This window comes from Conger conger, chromosome 9 (genome assembly GCF_963514075.1).
Source record: "Conger conger chromosome 9, fConCon1.1, whole genome shotgun sequence".
Taxonomy (NCBI): Eukaryota; Metazoa; Chordata; class Actinopteri; order Anguilliformes; family Congridae; genus Conger; species Conger conger.
Window position 1 is genome coordinate 28,320,855 of NC_083768.1, and position 12,846 is coordinate 28,333,700.

Consider the following 12,846-nt stretch of genomic DNA (forward strand, 5'->3'; position numbering starts at 1 on the left):
TGCACACACACATATGCTGGATTGACAAAAATGCATTTCCCCTCATTTTCCATATTGTGTACGTATAGCACAAGCCCCATTTCATTTTTTCTTTTTGAAGGTTCCTCAGATCCATTATGGATGGATGACCATTTAAACTGTGAAATGAAAACAGTGTGTGTGAAAAATGTTGTCCAATGAGCGCATTGGCAAGTTCACCTGTTGTAGGTACATAGCAGCTACACAGGACATTTCAGATGAATTTTATAAACAGTGACTGAATGTGAAAACATCCATGAAACTTTTTTTTACTCAATGCATGTCATATTTTTGGAGCAACAATTACTCTGTATTTATATAATAATCCATCACTACCACCCATGTTGCTTGTCACCTCTGATGCCTTGGTGTGACAAGCAGAATTGCCAGTGATAGATGAGCTTCAAATTTCAGAGACACCGATCTGCCTGGACTGAAATAGAAAGAAAGTTACACCTCACTGCATAGCACCAAGTGACATTTTTTAGATTGACAGTAGATTATTTTACATTCTTGCCTGATTATCTATCACCACATTTTTCACAGTGCACACCATATAAATACACACTATATTACAGCACCTAAATGTGAGAACAACTGTGCTAGTTGTTCTCCTACATGGGTCACAGTTTCTGTTGCTAGTGACATGTGTCTTATAACCCACAAGACAGTGAGTTAAATTATACATATTTGGAGTCTGTGGCATTCATACATCATCAGTTAATCAAAGCATATTTTGATGAAAAAAAACATTACTTGCATGGTGTGAAAACACATATTTGTTAATAATTTATTTCAGTTTTCAGTTTTCAAGTCATCCTGGCAATCATGCATGAGTGTTGCTATAATACATAAGTGAAAACAAACCTATCATTCTTGTGAAAATGCAACTACACAAGTTTCAACATAGACTAATATCCACGTTAAAGGCTATGGTCTAAAATCCGGAATGCTCCATGATCATACAGGATGTCTTTCACTAAGAACACTCCCAAGGCTTAGTAATGGTCTGAATCTGCATGGAAAAGGTGCGGTGAGGCAGAGCTGCTCGCAACCTAAACCTCTCCTCATTGTGCTTATAACTGCGCTTTTCAAGATTTGTTCATTGTCAAGGAAATTGCACTTTTCAAGCAAAATGTTTCTTGAAACAAGTTAATATTTTCTACTTGTTGAAAAATAAGATTTAGTCTCAATACAAGGCAATTAAAACAGAATTTTTTTGAAATGTAAATACTCTTATGCACGGCAGCTCCAAGAAAGCACCCTCCAGAGCCCCCAGTCAACCCTGTGGTGAGGAACAAGACCAGCTATTCGCTTGTGTTGTGCTGGTCACCACCAGACACCGACCGGCCAGTGCCCATCTCTGGCTATGTGGTGGAGAAGAAGAAGTTGGGTGCCCAGACTTGGGTGAAGTGTCACAGCACTCTGATCATATCCGGCACTGAGTTCATGGTCAGTGGGATCACTGAGGAGGCCAGCTACCAATTCCGCATTACCGCCGTGAACGACTTCGGCCAGAGCCCTTGTTTGGAAGTGCCTGGAACCTTCTACCTCGGTGGGTCTTGTGACTGCGTCAACGCCCTCCATGTTCTCTAACCCAATGCACACCCCACCACTGCACTGTGTGTCCTTTAATGCTACAGGTACTATACAGCAGACTGTATATAAGACTGGAAAATACTTGTATGTATTCTTAACGGTGCCACTCAGCATAATCTCTGACAGAATATATACCACAGCTCATGACACCTGTCATGATGTTACAGCTCAGAGAATTCATTAACACTGTGTCAGAGTCCTGTTTATTCTTCAATCTGGCATGCGCTGCTTGGCACTTAGTCCTAACATGTGCACATACTGTAGTTAGCCATAATTATTTTGTTAAAAAATGTATCACAACGGTATTGTACATACAAATCAATTCAATATTTATACCTGCAATCTCCCTATCTCTTAGCTGCGGTAAAAGTAGACAATGTAGAATTTATGTATTAGAGCGGTCCTGTTGTGTTCACTTGTGGTCCTGTTGTGTGACCATGCATGCTCTGTGTTCCCCTAGAGCCCACTGGGGAGCTGAAGTCTGGCCTGGTGAACAGCACTGCCACGGAGGGCGAGGAGGCCTCCTTCAACGTGGAGCTGTCGGCCGTCTGCTCGGGCTCCTGGTCGCTGAACGGTCGCGTCCTGCGGAGCGGCGAGGAGTACCTCATCACCCGCAACAAGACCACCCACACGCTGCTTATCCGCCGTGTCTGCCAGGAGCTCCACGGGACCACGCTGCTGTTCACAGGCGGCGGTGCAGAGAGCGTGTGCACGCTCAGTGTGAAGGGTGAGCTGGGACGGCCCCTGGCCTCAGGTCCTTTAGAGCCGACACACGGCCGTTTGCACACTGAGAGGATCCACAGTGCATGCATAATGCTAACTGCTGTGTGATTTATTCTTTTACTCATGTATGGGTTTGACAGGGATAATGTACAAATGTCAGCATGAATACATGTGCATCCAACGTATTGTATCACTAGAACATCAGTAGGGGATGCAGCAGGTTGGAATCAGCTTTGTCCTAGGAGTAGGATAGTTTTATATCTGTATAATATAATAATATCTGTATATGTACATAGTTTGGCCAGCCTACCATTCACATCCAAGATGTGCCAACCTACCAGTCAGTTTCCATTTTATGTACACAATGTTTGCTTGCTTCTGACTTCAAGCCGTAAAAAGAACTTGGAATCCACATTCTAAAGACATAAAAAAATCACACTAATGGAAGGTGTCCCATTCAGAGAAACAATTTTCCTGTAGTGGGGCCTGTGGATTCGAAACGGTCACCCACCTATGATTCAAGCTGCAGAGGTCCCTGAGTGAAAATGTCTGTGGTACATTACAGGCTTGAGAGACATGGTTCACGACTCCTCTGGTGAAAAATCCAACTATGACCAGCGTGAAATTACCAGCTACCAGCTGTTTCAAAACATAGCTTGAGCAGATGTGACTATACAAGCATTTTAGCAGTTGACATGCCTCAGCATGTATTGACATATAGCTCAATATCTGGGGACACCAGAATGGTACAAATGTTCAAATGTTCAAAACACAGGCAGGAACAAAGCAAGTTATCAAACATGGACTGATTTCTTAAAAGTGCGATTGCTGGACTTGTCTCTGAAGTGGTTCTCTGTGTTTTGCAGCGGCCCCAGCACGGTTCACCAATAAATCAGCAGAGACAGAGGTGGTGAGCTGTGACGCAGGTTCCTCTGCGCAGCTACGCACAGAAGTGTCGGACTCCAAGATCTCGGTGTGTAAATGGAGAAAGCCGCATGTTTGAATTTCACACTATTTATAATTATGCAATTCACTTTGTACCCTGTACGGGAACTTTTATTCTCTGGTATTAATCTTAAGAATCATATAGATTATTCTATATTCTACCATGTTATGCTATGCTAAAGGTAGCACTGTTGCCTCACACCAAGGACTGTAAGTTTAAATCATGGCCCGGGCCTTTCTGTGCATGTTCTCCTTGTGTCCTCCGGGTACTTCACTTTCCTCCCACAGTCCAAGGACATGCATGTTATGCTAATTGGAGAGTCCAAATTACCCATGGGTATGAGTGTGTGAGTGAATGTTCTGTGTGCCCTGTGATGGATTAGCATACTTGTCCAGGGTGTATTCCACAGGATATGCTCCCATATGCAACATATTTTTCTCATCCAAGGCACTTTTGTTATGACAGAATGTTTAAATGCCTAAACTTTGTTTTCCGCTGGGTCTCCGAGGTTATTGGAGATTAGCTTTTCTATTATTCTCTTTATTTTTTTTAACAAAAAGTCAGGAAAGTAATACTGCTGTTAATGCTCCTTTGCGAGCAAGAAAGACAAAGTTTCAACCAGTTTGGTTTCGGTTTTCTTCCGGTCTAAAAATGTTTACAACAAAGTTTATTTTAATTACTTACAAATTACAATCCAAATTAATTATAATTATTTCATATTCTAAATTGTTATTTGAATCTTGTATGCAGTCCCATTAATTAATTCCCATGGAATTGTACTGACAGTTTTTTTTTCCTTTTCTGGTTGCAGGTAGTCTGGATGAAGGCTGGCAGGGAACTGAAGTTGGGTAAGAAGTATGAGAGTGTGTGCTCGGACTGCACGCGCCTGCTCATGGTCCACAACATGACTCAAGAGGACGTGGGCACCTACGAGTGCGTCTGCGATGGAGACCGAATGTCCATTCAGCTTGCTCTTAAAGGTAATGCCTGGACAGCAGAGATGTCAGGAGTTTTGCTCAAGCAGGAAATCGCAGCATGAAACTCATAGAAGAGGTTTTCAGCTAATTACTGCAAATGCTAAATACTACTAAAATACTTCTGCTTCAACCAAAGTTTGTTAATGCTTAGCAGCAGTTTACTGTTGGTTTGTTTTGTTTAGCAGGATTAGCAGTACGGGGCATTTCATGCTATAACACATTTCTGAAATGAGCTTTCTCTGCTCTGGAACATCTGTTGATTATAGCTGCATTCCACGGTATGTAAACTAGAGGAAGGAGCCAGGTGAGAGCTAGAGAGGTTGATCTGCAAAGCAGCCATATCGACCTCATTAAGTTCAGCATACTGATGATCAGTGTAGTGTGATAATGTGGTGTCGCTCCTGGGGCCTCTGTTTGACTGAAAACACACAAAAAATGTGTTTTCCTTGATATCCACTATTTTGTCTGAAAAGCAGTGGGGATCATAGATTTGTGTGATTATCTTTGACAAATTAATGCGATATCAAAGGTTATATGATATCAAATCACTCTTTCAACTGTGTTCCAAGGGTGTTGTAGCATGTTGCTTTTTATTTACAGTGCAAGGCTCAAGATTGATTGTTTGGACTGTAACCCCTACATGGTTCACCCAGTATGGATGTAAACACCCTAAAATTAAAGCTCACAGTCTGCAATTTAACCTACCATGCATTGTTCCATTTCAAATCCAATGTGCTGGAGTGTACAGAAACAAAACAACAAAAAAAGTTGTCAGTGTTGAAATACATACAGTCTGTACTGTGTATTATCATTGGAAAACCACAACCATGGTAACGAAAAATTACAGCCAATGGATGACTGAAATGAAATAAAAATGAAAGAATACTGAGCTAACAGTAGTCCGCCAGCTGACCCAGCCAGAGAGTAATATTTTCACATCGGCCGGAACCACTTCTGAGGGCATAAGTGTGACCTCTGACCTACTGCGTGTGGAAAGTCCCTCACGGCACCTGACGCATGCATGGCTTTGACTGACCAGAGCAGGTGGTTTACAGCTCCAGAGCCAGTTAAAGGAGGACCACAGTTCTCTCTTGTTGCCAAAGAATAAGCTGTATACACACAAACACACACACGTACACACATGCACACACACAAAACAACACACTCATACACGTACATACATAACACTCACTTTCGAAATACACATGTAACCACATCAACCCTCCTATTATGTTTGGGGTCAATTCGACATTGACATCTCTTAAAAATCAGTTAACCCTTTTTTACCTTGAAAAACTCTATGATTTTTCTAATTTTCTAATTTGGTGGGATTAAATAGTAAAAATGCAATAAACATAATGTCCTGTACCAACTTGGTTCACAAATGTGTTGTGCAGTGTTATTTTGATCCTTTGTTACTGTATAAAAAAGAAAATATACAACCATTTTTATTTTTTTCTCAGATTTCATTTTCAATGATTCTGGTGGCACTTCCCCATACAGGTGCCAAACTTTGACTTAGTGTTCCTTGACTTACTGCTCTAAAATGAGATGTTTCCTACAGATTTTTCATATTTATGGATAAAACGCTAGTGATTCAGGAGACAAAAAGAAGGCAACACACTATGTGTCAAAAGTTTTCTATTACAATATTTTTGTGTTTGTTTCAACTGTTAGGCTCAATTTGACCCCAAATCTAAAACCGGTCATAAAATCTCAACATAATAGGAGGGTTAAATACATACACATTTGCACACACAAACAGAGAAAGAATACCCAAGCATACACAGACAGGCATAAAATGCACCTACACACACACACACACACACACAACCACACACACAATGGACACGTTTAGAAACAGTGGTGGTACAACAGCAGTGTCATTAACGCAGTGTCATGTGTTTACCCAAGCAGAGGAACCAAGCAAGTTAGTGAACCAGCTCAAGGGCGGCAGCACGGTTAAATCCCAGCTCTTGGGGGATCTGGAGCTCAGCTGTGAGGTGCCGTCTCCTGCCAGTGTAGTGGTCTGGAAGAAGGATCAGGTGGAGTTGAAGGAGGACCAGAGAACCACCTTCATATCACAGGGAACAATGCGCAAGCTTCGGATAAAGCGGGTCAACAAGGATGATGAGGGCTTGTACACCTGCGAGTCCACAGGTGGCAAAATGTCATTCAACGTCAAGGTTAAGGGTGAGCGCAAAGGGCACTCAAAATATGGCCCCAGGTCCAAATGTGTCTAGTGGCATTACTGAGAACATTTAAAGGAGAAGATAACTGAGCCATGCCTACTAGTTGAGTGGGCACACTTCTGGGTTGTGTTGGCAAATCAGCCCAGGAATGAAAAGTGTGCTAACTCTCCACGGTGAAAGCTGAGAATGAGAAACCGTGAACAGAGAACGAGTCCGAGAAAACAAAAGTACAAGAGGACCGAGCTGAAAAGCTGAGGAGCTGGACAGCCGAAAAGCTGCACAGCTGAAGAAGCAGAAAGCTGAAATCTTTTGCTGTGTTTGATTTGTTTTGTCTCTCTTGTTTTAGATTGTTGTTTGTACCCCAAACCTTTGAGGGGAAAAGATGAACATGCTTTGTTTGTATGTTTTTTTTGTTTAATTATCTGATGTGCAACGATAGTGAAAACCTGAATTGCCTATCCAGCATTTCTCTTGCTCCCAGGGATGACACTCGGCATGTGTCAGTAACATGTGGGGAATGTGTACCTGACAGTAGAACATTTTAGACACTTTCCATACTTTTATATTTTCAATTGCAATGCATAAAAAGCCCTTACCAAAAAGAATGGATCAAGATATCTGATATTCCAATATTTTTAGTTCATCTCACTACAGGGTTTCCATTGTTCTATATATTGTATCTGCGCTCACTGAGCACTTTACTAGGAACCTACTTATTCTACTTATTCATGTGATTATCAAGTCAGCCAATCGCGTGGCAGCAGTGCAATGCATTAAATAATGCAGATATAGGTCAGGAGCTTCAGTCAATTTTCACATCAATCATCAGAATGTGGCAAAAATGTGATCTCAGTGATTCCGACCGTGGCCGAGTATTGGTGCCAGGCGGGCTCTCGAGTTTACTCTTTACTTTCGAATGGTGCGAAAAACAGAAAACGTCCAGTGAGTGGCAGTTCTCCGGATGGAAATCCCCTGTTGATGAGAGAGGTCAATAGAGAATGGCCAGACTGTTTCGAGTGGACAGAAAGGCTACAGTAACTCAGATAATCACTCTGTACAATTGTGGTGTGGGGTCTCAGAATGCACAACACATCAAACCTTGAGGCGGATGGGATGCAATAACAGAAGACCATGTTGGGTTCCACTTCTGTCAGCCAAGAACAGAAAGCTGAGGCTGTAGTGGGCACAGGCTCACCAAAACTGGACAGTTGAAGACTGGTAAAACGTGGCTTGGTCTGATGAATCTCGATCTCTGCTGAGGCATACAGATGGTAGAGTCAGATTTTGGCGCCAACAGCATGAATGCCTGGAGACAACCTGCCTTGTGTCAACAGTCCAGGCTGGTGGCGTTGGTGTAATAATGGATAATGTTTTCTTGGCAGATTTTGGGCCTGTTAATACCAATCAATCACCACATGAATGCCACAGCCTATTTGAGTATTGTTGCTCATCATGTCCATTCCTTCATGGCCACAATGTACCCGTCTACGTCCAGCATGATAATGCATCATGTCACAAAGCAAAGGTCTCAAACTGGTTTCATGAACATGACAATGTTCCCAGTCACCGGATCTAAAACCTTTGGGATGTGGTAGAACAGGAGATTCGCAGCATGAATGTACAGGTGACAAATCTACACAAATTGCATGATGCAATAATGTGAACATGCAACAGAAAGGAATGTTTTGAACATCTTGTGGAATCGATCAAACAGCTTTGAGGCTGTTTTGAGAGTAAAGGGAGGCCCTACCCAGTATTAGTATAGTGTTACTAATAAAGTGCTCAGTGAGTGTATGTACAGTAGTGTACAAAAATGTGGGTACCCCTTGTCAAAAAGCCTTTTACAATTCATATCTAAGTGAACAGAAGCGAACCTGACCTCTAAATGGTACAATGTTTAACATGACACATTTCTTCAAATTTTAAAGCAAGATTACTTTATTTTTACAGTTTCAAAATAATAAAACAATGGGAAAAGGCCCTGTCCTAGGGTTTGGGAACTTCCTCCTCCTTGGGAAACTATAATAGCTTATAAACACGTCCTTAGAGTCTTTAGATTCTCACTTTTGGAATTTTTCCCCATTCATCCTGGCAGAACACCTCTTGCTCAGAAATATTATTCGGCCTCCTTGCACGTATGGCATGTTTGAGATCTCTCCACAGATTTGCTATAATATTCAAGTCTGGGGACTGTTGTAGCCTTTCCAAAACCTTCATCCGTCTTTCCTGGAGGTACTTCATGGTTGATTTCGGAGTATGCTTTGGATCGTTGTCTTGCTGGAATACCCAACCTCTCCTCAACTCCTGACCTTTGAACATTAGCCTCTAGAATTTCTTGATATTTGGTGAAATAGATTATTTCTTCCACTCGCACAAGGTGTTCTTCTCTACAAAGGCTTCACCCTTTTTTATACAAAAGATGCCTTCTTTGGTGATGGTCTCGTCAGTCCAAAGCCCATTGTTCCAAAAGGCTTCTGGCCTCAATATTCTCAATGTTTTCTTTTGCATACCTCAGACATACAATTTTGTGTTGATGTCGTTCATTCTAACAACTCTGCCATGTAGGTCTTTGTTGTTTAAGGTATGTTGTATTGTTGTCCTGTGAACAGCTAGACTTGTGTCTGCTACTCTTTTGCAGTGATGTGTGGCTTCTTATGCAGCATTTCCCACCAGGTCTTGGGCCATTCTATGTGAAATTTTTCTTGGTCTTCCAGACCTGGCCTTGACTTCAACTGTTTAATTTATCTTCCATTTATTTTCTGACAGTGGAAATACAGTTTCAAATATTGAGAGAGTTTTTGTAGCTTCTTGTTGGAAATTAACCATCTTTATTCTGAAATTTCCTTGGACAACTGCTTAGAGGAACCCGTGGTTGTTAACACCAAAGAGAACAGCCACTGCAGTTGGATACCATAGAAGACATGGGGTTACTTTAGAATGAAAAGTTCAGCCCTGGAATTATACTCACTTGACTCATTGAAGCCCTAACGAGTAAATCACCTGGGTTGAGGCTAAGGATGTGACAAATCCTTAGTTTTTGTAAATGGTTACCATCCCATTTTGAAATCAATTAACCGTGTAAGCGATACTGCTTACGGCTAAGGGTTGTATTTTATTTAGGAAAAAAATTGGACTAACGTACAGACAAAAATTTGGGGCCATCTTAAAATAAATTCATTTAAGTCAGATAATGGCCTAATTGCCAAATTAAGGACTTACATTTACATTGACAGCTGGACCCAGATGTCCAGCAGTCTGTAGTTAAAGCCATGTAGGCTTCATCCAGGCATGATGGTCGATTGCGTGCCTTTAAAAATATAATACATTGGTTAAAATGATAATTATTTGTGTTTTCATCGCTTTTCCCTATGACTTTTTTCTGACAGATTTGATTTGCATGAAATGTGCCCAATCTCCTGCTATTGAAACGTTGTTACAGACAGGATTGGGCACTAAAAATTCCATGGTCATGTAAATGTCCAATGTTTGCATGACATACAGTAACATGATAACACTGTGTCGTGGTGGTGACACAATAAATCTGGTCTATTATAGGCAGGGAATCCGACGGAAACGGTGCCATAGTCCACAGGTTTACTGAATTTACTTTTATGCCAATGATTTCTGTACAATATGTAACTGTAAACTTTGCCAATGCATTTGATTTTATACCGCACAGGGCAATCTTTGTCATGGCAGGATTAATATGGTCCATTTAAAGCAGGGACAGTGAACAGTGGTGTGTAATTATAGCCTTTATTTTTCAACTCTGTACCATTTAGAGTTCAGGTTTGCTTTTGATCACATACAGATTAATTGTAACAGACATTTAAACCAGGGGTGCCCACATTTTTCCACCCTACTGTATAGTGTATTCCTGCTAATCTTTGTAAATAAATAGTGTCTCATGAACAGTTATTGAAATTGGCTCAAAAGCACAGGCTATTGAAATGAGCTTTCTAACTATTTTAAACATCGCTAAATATTTGATTTGGTAATTTTCAAGCAGAGAATATCACTAGATAAACTACTAATTATTCCAAAGGAGATTGCACTGTACCGTTTTGTCACACATTTCGGAAACCTGCTTTTTCTTTTGAGGCCACTTTTCAATAGAACAGAGCAGCACTTCCTTTTGCAGTTTTAAAAATGCACTTGACCTGCACATGTAGGCCTATTATTAACTGATTTTTCCTTTTTTCAACCTGCTACATTTCAGTATCTGGTGCTTATTATAAGCAGTGTTATGTGTCCTTGCATAATAATTGTGCAAAATATATTGCGGTGAGCTCTATAGTGTTCTAATCTACAATTTTATATTTGTAAACAACACTTGTGGTTAAAGTGCAGATTCCAAACTTTTTAAAGGGACAGTCTTATCGAAACTACAGAACTTTTTATACATAGTCCCTTAATTTCTGGGCACCATAATATTTGGGACAAGTGACTTCACAGGTGTTTGTCAGTTGTGTTCAATGGCTTCCTTATTGCACAACCTGTGAATCAGAGTTGTGCTAATACAAGTCAAGAAAGTCAACTTGCCTCAAAAACACGCTGAAGATGACTGCAGTACAGGCCTGGTAGAGCATTATAAGAGAAGATACTCAGCACCTGTTAATTTCAATTGGTAACAACATTCAAGCAGTCATTGCATGCAAAGCATATGCAACATGCAAAGTGCTAAACATGTCTACTTTACATAACATTAATTATATGCCATGACATATCACAAAGGTTATCATGCCCTGAAATGTGGGGTGCTGTGTATAAAGTGCTGTAATTTTTCCATGGGGAAGCCAAATTGTGTAATAATACCCTTAAATAAAAGCTGACAATGTACACTTTATCCACATACAGTATAAATTGTTTGATTACAAATAAAATTGTGGAGTTCAGTGCCAAATCAAGAAAAAAATATGTTGTTGTCCTGAACATTATGGAGCTCACTGTATATATATTGTAACCAGATGAAAACTAGCTGATGATAACTGGCACAATATATAAAATGGGAAAATGTATGTTTAATATTGTACATTCCAATTAGAATGAAGTAAATAAATAAATGTGCAGGTTATGGAAACAACCAACATATTTCCTTTTGTCTTCTAGAAGCAAAGTCAATGCTTTTGAAGAAGGCGATGACAAAGACCGAGTTCTCCTCATCTTGTGGAGAGACTGTGGTCTTGTCCTGTGATGTGAACCAGGCTAGTGCTAAGGGGAAGTGGCTCAAGATGGGACAGGAAGTGAAGCTAGGCACAGACGCTGTAGCTGAAGCAGAAGGAACAACCAGAAAGCTGATTCTGAAGAACACAAAACTTGAGGATGCTGGCGCATACTCGTATAAACTCCCAGATGATGAGATAGTTTTCAATGTGAACATCAAAGGTAAGAGAAATAACTTGTCATGCATTATTATCATTTAAATTGTGGAGTGGACAAATTTAGATTTCAAATTTGTTAAAATTGAGCTTGCTGTACTTGTTCCACGGACTTCATATGTAATATAGTGTTTCGAAATCTCATAAATCAAACAAAGCTGCAGTATATTTCAATCTGTTTGTCCTATTCTATTTGTATTGTAAAAGAGTCTCCTGTTCTTCATTGCGCATGCTCTAAATGTTGCTTTCTGTACTGCGTATTAAGAATACAGCAGGCACTGTGTCAGTCCTTCCATTGTTGGAGTCGGTTTGTTATGAATGTGAAAGGCTGCCTACACCAAGTATCGAGGACAACCCCATTTCAGTCCAATCCAAAGTAGTGCTTGTTATTGTGATATTTGGAAACTGGAGTGCAGCTCAGATTTCTGTTGATGTACCTGCCCATTCCGCAACTCTCCTCTCAGAAACCAAGCCTGTGTTTGCAAACACGGATTCTGTACAAAAGGTGGTAAAAGCCATTCTCTCTGAGAAAGCCACTCTGAGCTGTGAGGTGTCCGATGCTCAGACTGAGGTAAAATGGTACAAGGAGGGCAAACTTCTGAGCTCAAGTAGGAAGATCCATGTGGAGTCAAAGGGCAAGAGCCGCCAGCTGGTGTTTGACAGCGTGGAGAAGAAGGATGCTGGGGAGTACACCTGTGAGGCTGGAGCAGAGAAGCTGGTCTTTAAGGTTCAGGTGGAAGGTAGGCAGGGTCTATCTGATTTTTGCCCCCAGTAGCTCTGCTTTTGGCTTCAGTCTTTGGAGTTTATGTTGCTGTCTGTCTGCTTCAAAACTTGCTGCTTGAGGCAAACTTTGGGGTCCTGGAGGCATATTAAGATAGGACATGTGTTTGAGGTGAGAAGGATGTTACTCTGTAGTATAGTGTGCATTATTTGTATGTACCCCTAGCCAACCAGAATCAAGTAGTCATCCAAGCTCTGGTATAATATAGGTCATTGCACTCTTTTAGAGATGC

The 12,846-nt window shown here is 40.9% G+C and overlaps 1 protein-coding gene across 46 annotated transcripts in view; it reads left to right on the top strand.

Annotated features, from left to right (window-relative positions):
• obscnb (obscurin, cytoskeletal calmodulin and titin-interacting RhoGEF b) overlaps positions 1-12,846 on the top strand; it is a 124,300-nt gene that overhangs the window by 9,545 nt on the left and 101,909 nt on the right. For 43 of the 46 annotated variants that reach the window (XM_061253694.1, XM_061253717.1, XM_061253720.1 and 40 more), the window contains exons 5-11: positions 1,268-1,573; positions 2,078-2,344; positions 3,207-3,313; positions 4,098-4,266; positions 6,178-6,456; positions 11,565-11,840; positions 12,298-12,573. In XM_061253694.1, the coding sequence (XP_061109678.1) occupies positions 1,268-1,573; positions 2,078-2,344; positions 3,207-3,313; positions 4,098-4,266; positions 6,178-6,456; positions 11,565-11,840; positions 12,298-12,573 (1,680 nt within the window). The remainder of the gene's footprint in view (positions 1-1,267; positions 1,574-2,077; positions 2,345-3,206; positions 3,314-4,097; positions 4,267-6,177; positions 6,457-11,564; positions 11,841-12,297; positions 12,574-12,846) is intronic. The other 3 variants (XM_061253696.1, XM_061253742.1, XM_061253722.1) reach the window with 2 other exon arrangements.